This window comes from Podarcis erhardii (assembly GCF_964252035.2).
Source record: "Podarcis erhardii genome assembly, chromosome: 9".
Taxonomy (NCBI): domain Eukaryota; kingdom Metazoa; phylum Chordata; class Lepidosauria; order Squamata; family Lacertidae; genus Podarcis; species Podarcis erhardii.
The window spans coordinates 33,532,224-33,549,312 of NC_138512.1; the positions used below are offsets into that span (position 1 = coordinate 33,532,224).

The 17,089-nt window shown below is 47.9% G+C and overlaps 1 protein-coding gene and 1 long non-coding RNA gene across 5 annotated transcripts; one reads left to right on the forward strand and one right to left on the reverse strand.

The window, feature by feature from the left end:
- Positions 1 to 908: 908 nt before the first annotated feature.
- LOC309349479 lies at positions 909 to 8,084 on the reverse strand. Of its 3 annotated transcripts, none has more exons than XR_014159939.1 (4): positions 7,967 to 8,084; positions 7,108 to 7,170; positions 3,625 to 3,777; positions 909 to 1,904 (listed from the first exon to the last, which is right to left on the reverse strand). It is a non-coding gene; the product is annotated as an uncharacterized lncRNA (long non-coding RNA). The 3 variants fall into 3 exon arrangements; XR_014159940.1 differs by having other exon boundaries at positions 7,108 to 7,173; positions 7,967 to 8,082; XR_014159941.1 differs by lacking the exon at positions 7,967 to 8,084 and adding an exon at positions 7,884 to 7,951 and having other exon boundaries at positions 7,108 to 7,173.
- Positions 8,085 to 8,236: 152 nt separating this feature from the next.
- Positions 8,237 to 14,109, forward strand: HAND2 (heart and neural crest derivatives expressed 2). Of its 2 annotated transcripts, XR_014159893.1 has the most exons (3): positions 8,237 to 9,491; positions 13,280 to 13,624; positions 13,728 to 14,109. XR_014159893.1 is itself a non-coding variant. In XM_081875496.1 (2 exons), the coding sequence occupies exons 1-2, from the start codon at positions 8,910 to 8,912 to the stop codon at positions 13,376 to 13,378; spliced, it is 681 nt and encodes a 226-aa protein (XP_081731622.1). In that variant the 5' UTR covers positions 8,237 to 8,909; the 3' UTR covers positions 13,379 to 14,109. The 2 variants fall into 2 exon arrangements, 1 of the variants encoding a protein (XP_081731622.1); XM_081875496.1 differs by having other exon boundaries at positions 13,280 to 14,109.
- The last annotated feature ends 2,980 nt before the right edge of the window (positions 14,110 to 17,089 follow it).

Here is a 17,089-nt window from a genome sequence, read left to right on the forward strand (position 1 = left end):
CTGTAATGCCAGAATAATCCTTAGGGAATGTGAAATGGAGATACCAGCCAGCCCCCTTTTTATTTTGAGTGAGCACTCTGAAACCTTCGTTCACACAAGCAAACAGGTACACCGTGGCAGAAATGGTCCGGTTTCTTTTGAGTAACAATATTAGCTTAATAACACCCAGAGTGGCCCTCTATGCAGTGGCTGCAAAAAACAAAATAGAATTTAAAAATCCGGGATAGGGGGATAGATAAAATCCCTAAATTGTAGTGATTCTGAGATTTAATTTGAAATCAAACTGGATTTTGTTTGAGTCTCTGGACCTCATAGATGTTGGCACATATTATGGCTGCATGATCTGCATTGTTTTATTGTTACTGTTGCTGTGAGTTTGTCGTGGCCTTTGGCTAGAACAATAATCTTATATTGATCCTATTGAGTGAGCAGTCCTACTGTGCAATCCTTTGCATGTTTACTCAGAAGTAAGTCCCACTCTGTTCAGAAGAGGTTACGTGCTTAGGATCTCCGCATCATGTTGCAAGATCCATTAGGCTGTGTCCAACCTTACTCCTACTCAGAGATGACCCATTGAAATGAACGGATGTGACTAACTTAGGCACATTTATTCCAATGGGCCAACTCTAAGTAGGACTAACATTGGTTGTACGCAACTATAGGAAGAAGTCCATGAATCACCCCCGCCAAATGATGAAGCTCAGGCAGTTTCTTCCAAGTAAACATTGTCAATGTTGACAGCCTTACTTCCAAGCTGTCACCTTCAGCTAAATTTTGATTATTGAAAGAAAAAGATGACACGGAATAGCAACAAAATCGCATGTAATTTACTCTGCTTAATTCTAGAGACTTTGTGCCATGGGTCTGTAGACTCTTACACGCAAAAAGAAAATAACATGGAACGAAGATCACAGAGAGATGTTTATTTTTATTTTTACCTTTAAATATGCCCAAGACAAATTATAAAATGTGCGGGGGGGGGGCCCGACGACATTACAGTAGAGATGAGAAAGAAACCATGCAAATAACAACTGTTTAAATATAGTGTCCATATTTGTTGTATATAGGGGGGCAGGAAGAGAGAGAGAGAAAAGCGAAAGTCACCCTAGCAAAACTTCTCTTAGAGATTCTTCAGCAGGGCAGAAATTTCTGCCCATATGATTTAAGTACGATAGTGCATTTCAAACAGGACTTGAGATCGGAGTTGGGTCCCTCGCACCTTAAATCTGCGGCGAGCTTGGGCACTCCTTCATACATTCAAATAGTTCTCTAGCTTGTCGAATAATAACATTGGGAAATGGCTTAAGAACCTAGGAGCGCTCCAGTGCCTCGATGGCGCGTCGAACAAGCCAGTCCTGACACTTTATTGATACCACCCACCCACAAAAAAGTATTTTCTACTCCCCTGGTCGATTTGTGTAACTGGAACTGCTGGGGGGGGCGGGAGGGAAGAGGAGGGGGAGATGCAGCCCGCCAGATGTCAGCTGGCCTTCAAGACTCCCGGATTTCTGCATAAATTAATAATCTGAAGAAAAAGAAGGTTTGGCGGAAAGATGATACAAGCCTCTGCGAATAAACCTGTCAAGCTGTAGCCTGACCCCCCTAAAACACAATCAAGCTTGCTTGCCAGTGTTTCCTCATGACTTCAGTGAAACTTGTTTCTGTGGCGTTTTAAGCCAACCGTTTCTCCTGGCTTGCCTCTAATCGGTTTAATAGGAGGAGATGCAAACCACAAACCCGCTGGAGTCACAGGACGGCCTTTAAATCCATCCAGCCCCTCTGGTCGAGCTGGGAAGTAGACTGTTCCGTTGCCATTCTCGCTGCCCCGACCCCCGAATGACTCGAAGTCCGTCTGCAGTGGAAGGGAATCCAAAGAAGCTGGGCGTGACACGAATGGAGCGCATCTGAGAGAAGAGCGGGATATAAATATGCAGCTATAAGAAATATGTCAGCATTATGATCTTTCCCTATAAGGATTCTCTGTCTGTCTGTCTGTCTGTCTGTCTGCCTGCCTGCCTGCCTGCCTCTCCATGAACGTGGCGAATTCTGATGAAGGAGGTAAAGGCAATGATTTGCCTCCATTGAAAATCGTGGGGTGCAGTTCCCAGGAAAAGGGACGAGAAAGAATTGCTATTGCAATACAAGGGCGGGCTTGAAAACATGCAAACAAACAAACAACACATCATGTGATGACAGCTGGTGTGAGGGGAATGAAAGAGGAAGGGCGCACGACCTCAGGTGCCACCTTGCAAATATTTACTACTCCTTGGCCTTACTATGGCTGAGCTAACGCTGAGTTGAAACTTTGGCAGAACACGCTCGCAAGACCACCAGCTAATGTAAGGAGGAGCAACTGGTTTCAAAGGAGATTAATACACCCAGGACTTGATTTCATTTCACTGAGATTTACTTCCAGGTGAACCAACCTGTTCGGGGTTAGGCTGTAAAGAGCACAGGGCAGCCGGATCCTAAACACAGGTTTTGATTGGGATGCGAAAAGTCACTACGGTTTAGAATCCCAATTTGGGTAGGAACGAAGAAGAGGGAGGCGGGAGAGAAAGTAGCGACTGTCTTCTAAAGAAAACTGTTTAGCATCCGCGCCTTATTCGGGTTATAAATGCAGGCGGTCGTTCGCTGGGTTGTTCCCGCTGGGAAGATTGGGTGCGTGCAAGCAAGCAAGCAAGAAAGAAAGACCAGGACGGCATCACGTGCGTTGATAGAACGAGGGCCACACGATGCCTGGTTTGGAGAGGTTGCAGTTCTTATTGGGGACCTTCCTGTCGCCTGGTGTATCTGCTGTTTTCACAGCTGTTTAGTAGCTGTTTAGTAGTACAAGTCAGTGACTGCAGCTTATATTTTGGAGCAAGTCCCATTCATCCTGTTGTTGTTTGATTGTATTTGGGAGCGGCTATAGAGGCGGAGGAGCCAATACGCGGGAACAAAAACTGGCACAGAAGTAAATCTCAGAATTTGCTTCCGAGTCAATATGAATCAAATCGCCGTGCGTGCAGAGGGTTTTTGTTTTTGTTTATCTTAGGGGGAGAGCGCTCTTGTATTACCCATCAAAACTACAACTGAACAGCTTACATTATATTGCTGTTTTCTTCCATTCGCTTGGCTTCGTGACTTTAGAACTCATTTTTAAGTGGCAATTTAAAAGCCGTGTGCCGGCTCCTTCATTGTTAATAAGTTGGGAGGGGGACGAATAAAAACTAACTCTTATAACACAAAAAGCGTTTTGTTTTCGATTCCCTTCAGTTAGTCTTTGAGGCTCCTTTGGTATGAGTTTTGCAAGCGAAAACAAATGCCTGCAAAAGAGTGCACCTCTCGCCCCCCCCCCTCTGCTACAGACTCGCATAATATAAGCACATATTATCCCCTCTTTGGGTTCATTTTTAAAAGCAAAAGGGGAAACGAAAGTTAGAAGGCAAGGGAAATAATTTGGCTCCCAATAAATAAATGTGTGGCTTGAAAGCACGTGGACCGAAAGGGTCCCAACGCAGCCATCTAGCCGGTCCCGCCTATGTCACCTGTCCAGCGCCTTGCGCACGGAGGACTCTTGTCCGCGTCCACGAGGCGGAGCCCTCCCGGCAGCCGTAGTCCAGGACCCTCTCCGGGACATACCTTGACCTGCGATTCAGTGACACACTTTGCTGAACTGCGCCCTCCCTCGGATTTGCAGAATATCCACTCCACGGTGCTCCAGTTCCGCCCAGGCTGCTTTTACTTTTCCACACCAGTTTGAGAAGGCTCAGGCCAGAAGGACAACGAAGCTCCCTTGAAAGGCAACAAAGAAGCAGTTATGAATGTATTGCTGGGACTAGAATCCGGCAAAGAGAGCGACCTCATTTCTTTCTTCTACTTCTTTTCCTTCTCTCCTCTTTATCCTCCGGATCAGCATCCGCGCATTTCCTCGTAGCCATCCTCCTAGTTTATAATTTTCTCTTCCCTTTATTCCTTTGCTCGTCCACCTTTCCTTTTCTCCCCTTCCTGCTTCGCAATCCATAACTCTGAACATCCTCCATCTGTGTCTCCGTTTATTTATTTATCCTGCATCCCAGGAAGCAGAAATATTGGAACTGAAACCGGTTGTGATCCATTCTCCTAAACACGTCTAATCCGCAATAAAGCGTTTAGAATCCTGCTCTAATTCGACTGAATCCCACAACCGCTCTCCTGCAAACCATCATTTACTTAAGCAACCTATAAGTGTGCAGATTTTCAGTCTGAGCTAATAATATATACTACTATCACCGAACGTGAGCTCCTGTCTGTTTTACAGTTTATAAGCAGCACCAATATTTGGAAATTATCATAAACCTCTCGAAGAAAAAGAAATCAATGCTGCATTGTAGTGGAGTTCAGTGCGCATTTCTACGAAGTCACACCTTTAGGATTTGAGTGGAAAAGAAAGCGCATACAATTTTTATTAGTATTATTCCTAGGGTGTGTATCTGTTTGAGGCACGGAGAGTGTGCATGCCGGTGTGTGGAGAAGATTTCAAAGCAGACTATGGGAAAAGAAAATAAGTGATCCTGCGCAGGCTGCGTCGGCCTGGCGGTTTGGGGTAAATAAATGAAGCCACAACTTCTGAGAACCGCAGGACGCTGCGTCCTATTGGCGCGCTTTGCAAATCAAGAAGTGGCGCTTTAAAGGCCGCGGTTTGGGCGTCTAGATAAGGGAAGCCGCTCCCTCCCACCCCAAATGGCATTCCTTAAACGGTTTGCGGGCTGCTCTTCTGATAGTATCTCAGGTGGCTCTGGTCGCATTTCGCTCTGCCGCTTGCTTGCCAAAGCTTTTTATCCCTGGAGATATTAGGGAACCAGCTGCAGCGGTTCACCACAGCCGCTCTTAAGTTTTTCAGGCTTGCGTTGGGCGCACGCCTGAGAGATGGCACGCCGTTTATTTGCACTCGAAATTGTCTGCAAACAAATAGGTCCATTCAGCCTCTGCAAAGCCCACATTTCTGGATTGATTAATTAACACACACGCGCACAAGCATGCATCCAACCACAACGCATCCAACTATTATTCAGATCCCCTCACAGCTTTTTCTGGAGCAATGAACTCTTGCTAAACTTTGGTGAACAGCCGGACCCGCAAACTCAAAACTGGATTGTGGTCCAAACAACTCAGATCCTAATCTAAAAGGATTTTGTTCTAGGAGGAAATGAGTCCCGCTGCTTATGTTCAAGGGATCTTATTTCCCAGTACGTGTGCACAGGACTGCTGCGTCAGAACACATAACGAAGCATATTCCTTGCAAAGAAAATCAACTGAGGCCAAATGCGGGATCACTTTGCTTGGAGATCTGGGTGTTAATCGTCTTACAGTTCAATGCCTTGCATGTCTGCTCGGGAGCGAGTCACACTGAATTCAAAGGGCCTTGCTCCCAGAATAACTGTGGGCATAGGATTGCCACCAACATATGCCTGGACCTGAAAAGCGGAATCGGGCCAAACGCTTGGATGCAACCGTGGTCCGGGTGAGGACTCGGATTTTCGCATCCTCGCTGCTCTACTGACAGCCATACTACACTGTAAGTGGGCGCGACCCAAGTCCCACCAAAAGCCATGGCCCAATTCTCGTATGACTGAATGGTTAGGATTGCATTCGGTGTTCTTCCCTGCGTTGTACATCACGGTTTCGCAAGAATAATAGCCAACCACGAGAGCGCCCTGGATTGAGACAGGAACACGCCGCAATATACTGAAAACAGATCTGCACGTCCCATTATAACATTCATGTGGCTTATATTTCTGTTTGTTTCCATTATACTACCGCTATTTACTCTGCATATTTAATTCAGCTCTCCACTCCCGCACTGAGCTACACATACACACCCACGCCACCGGGATATACCGTGCACTTAGGTTTATTTCAGACGCATAGTATTCTGTTCGGAGCAAACGAGAGGAACGGTTTTAAAATTATGTAGGATCTCGCTGGTGTTAGGATCATCGCCGGCGGCAGACCGTTCCTGACACTCTGGTGTTAAAAGTTCACAATCCTAGTCATAATCCAATTGTACACCAGATTGCACCCCCATTTGAATACAACAGGATAAGAGTATAAGACTTATTTGCTTTTTTTTTACCCTAAGCAAACAGCAAAGCTGCAAAACAGCAACCACGCCCTTTCATTCAATTTCCATTCGTACTAAAGCCAAGGGCACGCTCCGGTCTTAGGTGTGCTATGCATTGCAATGCACCAGCTGAATTAGGTTCAGTACCGCTGTCCCTGTGAGGATGCATGGCAGGGAGAACCTATAAGCCTTTCGCCACGGTCCTAGCATGCTTACTCGGGAGTAAACGCCGCAGGGTTGTAATGAGGATAATTCAAGTAAGGGCGCACGGGACCGCAGCCTTAACATTTTCCCTTCACTTTTGCCACTCAGATTAGACTGTAACCAATAAACTGGAAGACAAGAGAAGCGACCTTGGAATGGATCCGCATCTCCATGTTTAATCTGCCCTTCCTTCTCTCAAAATATCAGGAAACCAAGAACATTTTCCCCCTCTGTGGGCCTTGCAAAAGCCTGCGATGTGCAAACAGTTAAGCCGATGTGCTCGGATTTGAGCCCATGGAAGCGACCACAAATAAAGAAATCGTATTTCCTTCCAAGGATTCTCCTGGATCGGTGATTCGTTGAACTCCGATTTTGGAACCGCGTCCTAATCTGCTCCAAATCCTACCAGTTCTCTTGCCAAGACTGGAAAGATTCTTTTGCCCAGCCATTGAGTCTTCTTGGAGGAAGGAGACAGGGAATGTACTCAGATTCCTTTCTCCGAGCTACCAGTTTCTCTGAAATGCAGTTGGGGATCCTTTTTCCTGTTACAATGTGTTCGACATCTCCCAAGCACAAAAATCTATCCCTATATCTGCTGGCGTTGTGCCGGGCCTGCCTATTAAACATCTCTTTTAACAACTCCCGGCTCATAAGTGAAACCCCTTTTACTTTAAGTTTGCCTAGGCATTTCGATATAGATAGATATATTCAGTATTATGATTATTGGTGAAACAAGAGAAAGACAGGCAGATCTTTAAATTTTGGTGAAAGGAGAAAATAAGGTCACGACGTGCTGTTAAAAAGATTTGGTTACTTACCCAGTTGGGCTGGCTAAGTGAAGGGGAAGCTGAGTTCAGGCAGGGATTGTGTGAACGCCCAAACTGCTGAAATAAATTGATTCGGGTTCACATTGCTTTCTTTTGAAAAGTAATTTATTCCTAAATATCTCTCTTGCACCCGACCCCCGTGCTTGGCCTTTTGGGCAACGGACTGTTTTGTACAGACAGGAAACAAATTCCCCCGCTTTGCAACTGATTCGATCTAGTTTTTGATTGTTTAATTTTTGCCACGTACATAGTGCGATTGACAACTCCGGATAAGTCCTAAGCAAACTAGAAGTCTGCTGTAAAGAGAATTGCGGGAGGAAACTCATTAACAAGGTCCACTGCAATTGCATTTTGCACTGTCAGGGAATTTTTCCTTGTTACACCGATTCCGATTACATTGTATGTAGAAATGGATCTCATTGATTTTTTTGCGGGGGGGTACTTCCAAGTGATAGCATATTGTGGCATTCATTAGGGGGAAATATTCTGATTGTCCCACACTACCCTAAAAAAAAATATCCTGAAAAAAGTCCCAACAAACATTTGTAACTTCATAATCCATCACCTCTCCGCTACTGCTGTCACTACTCTGTGAGTAACACAGTCCCTTTTGCCAGATCATAAACAAGCATACAGTGATAGAAAATATACTCACATACGGGTGCATTATAATTATAATAACATAATTATATTGCATGCAGAGTATATCCCAAACCTTAGAACCATAGAACACCTTAATTGAGATAATCAGCTATTTTAGTCCTTACATCTATCAGCCTGTCTATCTGTTCCTCCATCTGGCTCTCCATATCATCAACCCAAATAAATGCATGCACGCCCGCATACTTACAGCGAAACGTTGTTAAACCCTCGCGTTAACCTCTGTTGATGCTTGGAGGGGGGGACCCTTTGCCTCGTTTGTTTTAATTATATTATGGATAGGAACCGCAGCCAATCCTAAAAGAGAAGCCGAACAATTAGCAGCGCGAAGATCAAAAAAAGTTTTATGGCCCGCAGAGGGAGGCCCCGCCTCCCGGCTGCCCGGATTGGCCCGGAGAGCCTCTGACGACATATATTAACCCGAGCTGCCCTAAACATGTAGCTGTACATGGAGATCGGCTGGGAAATTCGACCAGTGCCCTGCGCAGCTCCGAGACCGGGAAGCCTTTTTTGAGCCTTGATTTTTTCCCCCTCCATCGTCGCCAGCACCACCATCTTCTTCATTCTCGTCCTCTTCCTTAGCTTCTCCTTCGGGGTGAGGAAGAGCTGCGGATTTCTTTGGTGGGGCAGCTGCGAAGCAGCCAGCAAAGTGGATGGGAGCCGGTCAGATTTAACCGCAGGAGTCGCTTCCCGTCCAGGGAGGAGAAGGAACTGGACCCACTGGGCAAGCTGGGGGGGACATTCCAGCCAAGGGGAGGCTGTCGGAGGAAAATGCAGGTGTAAGTAAACATCCCCCCCCCCCAAGTTGTGTTCATATATATCTTTAAAATCCCTCTAAGAAGACGCCACAGGAAAAAAGACAGCGAGGGAAACCCACCTCACCTCTTGGAGACGGAAGGGGTACCTCTTTTCAGGGGGGACCCTGCTCCCCTTTCTCGTCTTCCTTCGCCCCTTCAGCCCCAACCTCCCGGGCCGCATGAGTGCCGAGGGAGGCCCTGATCCTGCTGCCTCCAGGGGGCTCGGGGGGCTCTGCAGCTCTCCTCCGATGGCCACCAGCCTCTGTTAAGACGCTCTTCTCGGCAGCGCAGATCCAGGGACCGGATCGGGGGCGCGGGGCTCCCGGGGCCCCGGCGATGAGTCTGGTAGGGGGCTTCCCGCACCACCCCGTGGTCCACCATGAGGGCTACCCCTTCGCCGCCGCAGCCGCAGCCGCCGCCGCAGCCGCCGCCGCCAGCCGCTGCGGCCACGAGGAGAACCCCTACTTCCACGGCTGGCTGATCAGCAGCCACCCTTCGGAGATGTCTCCTCCCGACTACGGCATGGCGCTCTCCTACAGCCCCGAGTACGCCAACGGCGCGCCGGGCCTGGAGCCCCCCGCGCACTACGTGGGCGGCGTGGCCCCCCCGGGCAGCGGCGGCGGGCCGCCGGGTTTAGGGGGCGGCCCGCGGCCGGTCAAGCGGCGCGGCACGGCCAACCGCAAGGAGAGGCGCAGGACTCAGAGCATCAACAGCGCCTTCGCCGAGCTGCGCGAGTGCATCCCCAACGTGCCCGCCGACACCAAGCTGTCCAAAATCAAGACGCTGCGCCTGGCCACCAGCTACATCGCCTACCTCATGGACCTCCTGGCGAAGGACGACGCCAACGGTGAGGCCGAGGCCTTCAAGGCCGAGATCAAGAAGACCGACGTCAAGGAGGACAAGAGGAAGAAGGAGCTGGTCAGTACGGCCCCGGAGGGAGGGAGGGAAGGAGTGGGGAGGGAGCGCTGGAGCACAACCACACACACTCCCAAGCCCAGTCCCAAGAAGGACGCTCTTCTCCTGAGTTGGGAGCCGGGCCTTCTTTCCCCCAGAAGTAGCTGCTTTCCAAGTCTGCTTCCTTAGCAGTCAAGAAGAGGGAGGCGGCCTCCTGCTGCTGCTCCAGCGACTGTCGGAATGCAGTTTTCCTCGGCCCCATGGCCAATGGTCAAGGGTGTTGGGAATAAGAGGTGTAGCCCATCAAGCCGTGGAGGACCACAGGTTTCCCGCCCCTGTACTTTAGGGAAAGCGTGTCCAAAGAGGACTTCGTGGAGCCCCTGAAAAGCATAGCCCAGTGAAGTGCAAACACGTAGGATCAAGGCTACGTCCCGAGAGAATGGAATGGAAAGGGAGATCTAAGCTTCTCGAAGGGGAGCAACGCTCCACTGAAACCAGTAGGGTGTACCTAAGAACGCAGTTAATTGCTTTTGGGGAAATCCCGTTAACTTGTGCAAGGTTTGCCTCCACCTTATTGTGGGGGAAAGGAGCGTCCCGTGTCCTTGCTTTCCATGGGATTTAATTTCCAAGGAAATATTCTGAGGGCAGCCTCTGCTAAAGCGTTAGCTTGAGCTCCAAGTCCATTCATACCCACGGAAGATCGCAGCCTGCGAAGGTTGCTCTCTGGGCTGTGGGAAACCAACGTGTTGGACACGTGAAATACTTCCCTATCCTCTTCCAGATGGGATCACAGTAGGTGGGACCCGACTCGTTTACAGGCTCCCTCTTGCACACACGTTCTTTATTTGATAGAAAGGCTGTGAATCCGTAAATCCGTGGAAGATTCCAGGAAGGGAACGCGCAAGCGGGAGCCACTCCATCACTTTCCTTCTCCGACTTGAGAGGCCTTAGGGCAGGAATGGGGGGCTATAGCTCCCGGCAGCCTCAGCCAGCAGGGCCAAGGCTTTGTAGTTCAGCAACATCGCGGGGCGAGGGGAGACACAAACTGGTTTAGAGAGATTGCTCTTCGCTATCCCAAAGTAATCCTTCTTGGCCCTTCAAAACATACGGAATGGGGTGTTTCCCACTGACTTCGCTGGAACATTGTTCTGACGCTCTAAATTTAAGGACCCCGGCCTTTATTGGGGGTGGGAGATGCCCGTAAACCCCATTCGTTTCACCTGAACCAGCCTCTTGAGTGATTTTAATTTCTGCAGCATAGGCAAAAGCTCCGCAAACCGGTTAAACTGGTAGGCTTTGGACTGAAGCTGTTTCAGAGGCCATCCCTAAACGCTTGACCCTAAACGCAGACTCCCTTCGAAAGTAAAGTCGCCGTGAAAACCGAAGGGACCATTTTCAAACGTATCCATTTGGAAACAAATTCCAAAATCCACGTTAGGGCAATGCCTTTCTTAGAGTAACCAAAATGTCACAAGAGACTCCCTTGATGCTAGGGACAAATTTCTAGTCGGTTTCAATGCCAGCCTTTCGCTTTCGCCCTCAGTTGCGGATCCGAGTGGAAATGTCCCGGCTCCACTTTCTGAACTAAACTCTAACCGGCTCGCTCTCCTAATCGACAAGTCGCTGATTTCAAGGGACTCTCCCTTAAAGCAAACGGGATTGTCTTTAAATTAGTGAGTTGTGGATTGGAACTGATGAGTTGTGGATTGAGGCCCCAGCCAGCAAATCTCCTGATAGAGCCTGCGGTTTAAAGAAACGTCGACAAAGACAGATCCCTTTGGGGAAGGAGTAGGACACACACACACACACACACACAAACATTAAAAAAGATCAGTGGGGTTTCAGATGTGCTGTTGCAGGCTGCAGTCCAGCGGAGGGTTGTGTGTGTTTGGAGCCCACTTCCTCATAAGGCTGTAATCTGCAGGTCATATAGTAATACTGAACCCTTTAACTGGAGTTCCTGAGCTACGCGTTGATCACACAGTAAGTCAGGAAGGTTCTATTTACTTTGAACTTATCAGGCAAATGTATTGTGGGGCGAGCTCCGTCTTCCACCAATAATTCAAAATATCATGCCCTCTTCCTTTCCTCCAAGAATTTAACCTATAGAACACGCCTAGTTAATCGCGAGCGGGAAGAGGAAACCGGTTACAATCACAAGTTTTCTGTTTTTCTTTAAATATAATCGGGAAGGATGTTTTTTTTAAAAAAAAAAAAAAAACAACCAGCAGTTGCTAAGGGACCAAGAGCTAAAAACTGAATCTCAACTCGGATTAGAATGGTTAAGGTTACCAACAATCCTGAACAATAACACTTGGGATGCATTTTTAAATAAAATAAAATAAAAATCCAAAGTAGACTCCATACATTTGCTGTGTTATCTTAAAGCGCTAGGAAACATCTTCCGTTGAAATAGGTGGTATATCCAAATAATTGCATTTAGCACTCTGAACTGGATTTATTTATTTATTTATTTATTTATTTAAAAAAAAAGGTTTGAGTGCACAATATTCGAAAGAGACGATCCCCCAAGGGGTGGTGGTGGAAATATATTTCCAAGTATTTCGGGACTCGGATATTGCCCATATACAATACTCAGTAGATCAGTACTCTCAGATCCTAAGCATGTCTATTTCACAAGAAAACCATCGGTCGGTGCTTCCAGGTCTGCTCAGAGTCTAAGTTAACATGGGGGGGGGCGAGGCTAAACAGCACATCTCATACATTAATTCCTTAATTTGGGATACCGGGTGAGGGCATTCATTGCCTTGGAAGGGACTTTATTGGAAATACAGGAAGGCTACAAGCAGGCTCTGGTGACTGTCGTCTCCAAGAAGAACCCCTGGGTCTTATCCTTCCTTGTGACTTGGCCATTTATAACCAGTAAACATATGCAACACGTGTGTGTATAGGGGAATTTTAAATCTACAGTATTCCTTTTCCATTCAGTTGGAGAGAGAGAGTTATTGTGTAGACAGTATTGAGATGTGGGGGGAAGAATGATGAATGAGTAGATGGAAAGTCGTTTGGGGGGGGGGCTGTTTTATTTTGTAGGTTCAGTGTTTACTTAGACACATATCCCACAACCTCACAGGCCATTTGTCCAGCAACCCTAGATTCGGGGTAGCTTATACACTATTGGGCTGTTCAGTGAGCCGAAGGACTTTTTTTCTTTGCTTTGCTTTGCTTTAAAGTGTGTATCCAACGCCCGCAAATATGAAAGTCTTTCATAGTTAAAATAAAGTTCATCCTATATTTGGAGAAGCACTTAACAGTCTGTTCGCTCGCGTTTGGAGAGCAAGCCGATTCAGAAAACCGTTAAGCCTGGAAAAATAAGCAGCCACAACAAATACTATACTATAGATGAGGCTACAATTCAGTGCAAGCTTCGCTTGGGTGTAAACCCCACAGAACTCCCGGGCCTTTAACTGAGTATACGCGTGTTGGGTCGCCGTGGGAGCCGCTTTCCTTCCCAAGGGTTGCGCTTTTGCGCTGCATCCGGCTCCTCAGGCGATCCTATACACACAGCGGCTGCTCAGAAGGCTCAGGGAAGCGTACTCCATTGCACCAACTCCGCAGCCCTAGCTGGGTTGTGTTAAGTGTGTGGATCTGATCCCTCCACGTTTTGCGAGAAAGCCCGTTTCAGAAGAAGCGCTTGGTCTGCTCTGCTCCGAGGCCTCTCAGCAAACGTACCGAGGCTCCTTTTACGCCTCCCTCCTGCCAAAGAGGTGCGGGCGGGAGGAGGTTAACCCAGATAAAACGCAGGGGGATAATCTCTTTGTTTCTCTTCTCCGTCTCCTCTCCCGGAACAGAACGAGATCCTGAAAAGTACAGTGAGCAGCAACGACAAAAAGACGAAAGGCAGGACGGGCTGGCCGCAGCACGTGTGGGCTCTGGAGCTCAAGCAATGAGGCGCTCGCAGGACTGCAGGGAAGGAGCGCCCGAAGAAGCCTCGTCTTGCCGGGGGACTCTCTGCGCCTTCGAGAGAGCCGCTGCCGAGCTGAGGACTTGTTGTTGTTGTTGTTTTGGAATCGTCTGGTTTATTTATGTGCAATTTCCCTCCCCTAGTCTCGCCTTTAAAAAAACCCAAAAAAACCGCGGATCTTGGAAGAAAAGCCTTCCATATTTGAATATATGAAGAAGAAAACTCCGGCGTGGTAAGGGGGATAATGGCGTCTCCATAGTTTTTTGTTTTGTTTTTCCCCCCTCCTTCCTCCTCTCTCCCCTTCATTGAATGTTATTTTTGCTTTATTTGTATAGAACACACGGGACAAAAAGAAAGAAAGAAATCTCGCAGGCATTAGGGTGTCATGTGAAGTGTATGTGTTTAATACTTGCCCCGTTGGGTCAACGTGTTGATGGCGATCTCAAAGCAGGAGCCCACAATTTCTGCGTCTTGGGCCGAGTCCGGGGCTTCCCAGGTTTGTCCTTTTCCCCATTGTGGTCGCTCAGAGAGCTGGGAGAGATTTTGCGACAGCTCTTTTGTTCAAGTGCACTTCGGTCCTTAAGGAAGCGAACCGAACGTTAAAAATTAAAATAAAAGTAAAAACGAATCGTCCGTGGAGCTGAATTTAATAACGCAAAGGTGTAAACGCTGTACGTATTCAATAAACCACTGTGTGTGTGTTTTCTAAAACGAAAATGTTCGATGCCTTGAAATGTTTTTTAACCCCTTTCCTTCCTGAGTTTTGCTATTGTAATCCTGGTCATTTACTTCCAAACGTTAGCTAAAGTTTGGAAGTAAATAGCCAGGATGACATATCAAGGTGAGATCCTGTGGGCTGGCGTTGCCTGTGAAAGCCTCGTTGGAAGCGGTGACACTTACTTCCGAGTAAACGCGCGGCATAGGAATTGGAGTAGCAAGCTTATGCCTTTAGTTTTGACCCTGGTGAAAGGGTAAAAGAGAAATATCAAAGGCGGGAGATGTTTTTTCCCCCGAGACTTTGGCTGCGATCCTGACCACGTTTCCGCGGAAGTAAATTCCACCCGTGCTCAGGGGGCAGGGAAACATTTACACTGGGCCAAATACTATTTCTCAGGTTGATATTTTTATAGTACTTTATATGGGCCGTAGTAGAGCACTAGATCAAGTCAGAAACAAATTTTGCTTTGTTTTCTCTGAGGAGTGAGAGAGAGAGGTTTGTTTAGTTTTACTGAAGCTGTAATAATTTAGTGATTTCTAAAGGTGTTTGCTTGCGAATGGGGGAGGATACTGCGGACGGGAGGTAATCTGGATATTTATTTCGTGCTTATCGGAGCGAGCTGTTTTTCTCGGCGTGTTGTATTCAGAGGTGGCAACCGGCAGGGCGTTGTAGGGAGAGGTTTGTGCTGCGGAAGCGCCCTCGTGCTTTGGCTGGGGCCAGGCCAAAGATGGTTTAGGAAACCTCGGTATACCGTGTAAGTGATTATGTAACTTGGAGCTTTATGTCAAGTATGAAACAGGGAGCAAGGCTAGGGATTTCGGAAAGGGGAGAAATGCAAGATTTACAGTGAGATACGGTGACCTGGATATTAACTTTGTGGTTCCCTAAAACTCTCCTGGGTTGCACTTTTCCTTCCAATTGACTGCAGCGAGCCCATTTATTTAAAGAGTGTGTGTGTATGTGTATAAGTGTAATCCTACTCTGGCAAGGGCTTCCGAATTGGGCTCTGTAATGTTCTTAAGAGGAGCGAGGAAGAGAATAAAATGGGCTTGTTCTACCGAAACTTATCTGGGATGGAAACGCCACCAGGCCGGGAAACAGACTCCCCTGCCTTGAAGCTCCTTGAAACTCCTTGAAACTGACCAGGGCTAGAAACCGCCTCCATAAGGCGACGCTGGCTTCTAACAACCCGAAGAAACGCTGGTGTCGCGAAATAGAAAAACCCCGTCATTCTCGTCCCTTTTCAAAGGACCTCGCTCCCTCTTCGCAACAGCATTGCCCAAAATTTCCCAATACTGCTGCTCAGTCCTGAGTTTTCTTTTCAGCCTTTTCTTGACCGGCCTGAAAACATAAGCGGCGCAACGGAGTTGAGGTTGAGGACTTAGGAACCGAATGGCGTCCGTCGTTTTGCGTGGGGTTTAAGCTTGTCCCCTGAGGAAGCTTGCTTGGGTCTTAATCGGGCTTTCAAGGTTAAGCGAGAGGATTTTTCATTCTTTCTGCCGAGCTCACTTTTATAGATCTGTAGCCCCCGGGCTCCCGGCGTGAATGGAACAAGACATCCGCGCAGGCTGGCTGGCTCTGCCCCAGATGTCTCTGATGTGCGTGGCTGTTGTTTTTTGAAACCCCCCCCCCTTTTCTTTTCTTTTAAATGGCTCGCCCTGGCCGTGCTCTGACGAAGAGAGAAGGTAGATTTCCAGCTGCCCATAAAAAGATAAGCAGGGGCCTTTTACACCGCTGGCCAGGCCGCCTTGACAACAGGAAGGTTGCGAGGTTACAACAACGAGGCCAACGTGGTGTGCCCTCTTCCAGTCCCGGGGTCAGGTAGCTGAGGCTTGGAAGAGCTGTGTTTACAGACACTTGCCTGGGAAGGAACATTCCCTCTACCCCCCCCCCCCACCTCACACTTTTCTTTTCAAAAAAGTTAACTCCAGCTGCTGTTGTAGCTGGGTCCAATCTCTCCTTTCCAACCCAGTACGATTTTTCGTAGATCTTGCTCAACGCTATCCAAAGTTCTGGATAGAAAAGAGAAACAACTGGTTCAAGGATCGCGAAAACTTCCCACTCCCAGACGCCGCCCGTCCTCGCGTGTTTGTCGATTTCTGGCCCAGAATATCGACTGGCAAGTCTTTCTATGTTGTGTTTGCACTGTTACATCCACGCAGTGCTTTGAACTAGGATTTTAGAAGAAGCGGGTCTATGTCCCGAGGCTGCGGCGAGTGCTTAAGGGTTGATTCTTCACCACCACCTCTTCTTTTAGGAACCCCCCAGTTTAATGAATAAATTATTCCTCATTCAAACTTCTCAACGCTTCCTTCCCAAACAGCAGCAGAAAGGGAAAACCTGCACTTGTTTGTTTGCAGTAGAGAGCATACTTGAGCGATCTGGGCTTTCTCTCACACACGTGTACACACGAGCTGACAGGGTCACCAATGCCACTCTTCCTAGGGAATAAGGCCCGTCGTATTGTCGAAATAGTCGATCATCCAGTCGCTTAGGTGGTATTAGAGAGAGACTGTTAACTCCGTGTGAACATGTTTATGCATTACTTTAAAGCTTCCCCCACCCTAGAATCGAAAGATGCTACAGAATCGTCAGGATCCCACCCAAAGTCAAGAGCTTTGAGACTGCAATCCTACCCACGTTTACTTGATAAACTGAAATCCGCGGCGCTGACTTCCAAGTAATCGTAGATACTAGCTCGGTTGCACTATTTTCGACCCCTGGTGCTAGAAATAAGAGTCCAGCACGATAATAATAACAGTGTCTGCCGGGCCGGGCCTTAAATTTGTGTACCGATCGCTAGCGATCTAAGCTCTCAGACAACAAGCCCCCCCCCAACCCAAGAAATCCACTGACTTCGTGAAGAGGTATTTCTAAGTGTGCGCGGAGGATCTCAACCATAGAAACAGACCAGGTTGACTGACCGGCATTTTTTCCCCTTTCCACCAGATGATCAGTAGGACTTTTGGCTTCCAGTCC

Excerpts from the sequence above, each read along its gene's own strand:
- HAND2 (XM_081875496.1), top strand. The coding sequence starts at position 8,910 with ATGAGTCTGGTAGGGGGCTTCCCGCACCACCCCGTGGTCCACCATGAG. Across the intron at positions 9,492-13,279 it reads ACAAGAGGAAGAAGGAGCTG|AACGAGATCCTGAAAAGTAC; the intron begins GTCAGTACGGCC and ends CTCCCGGAACAG.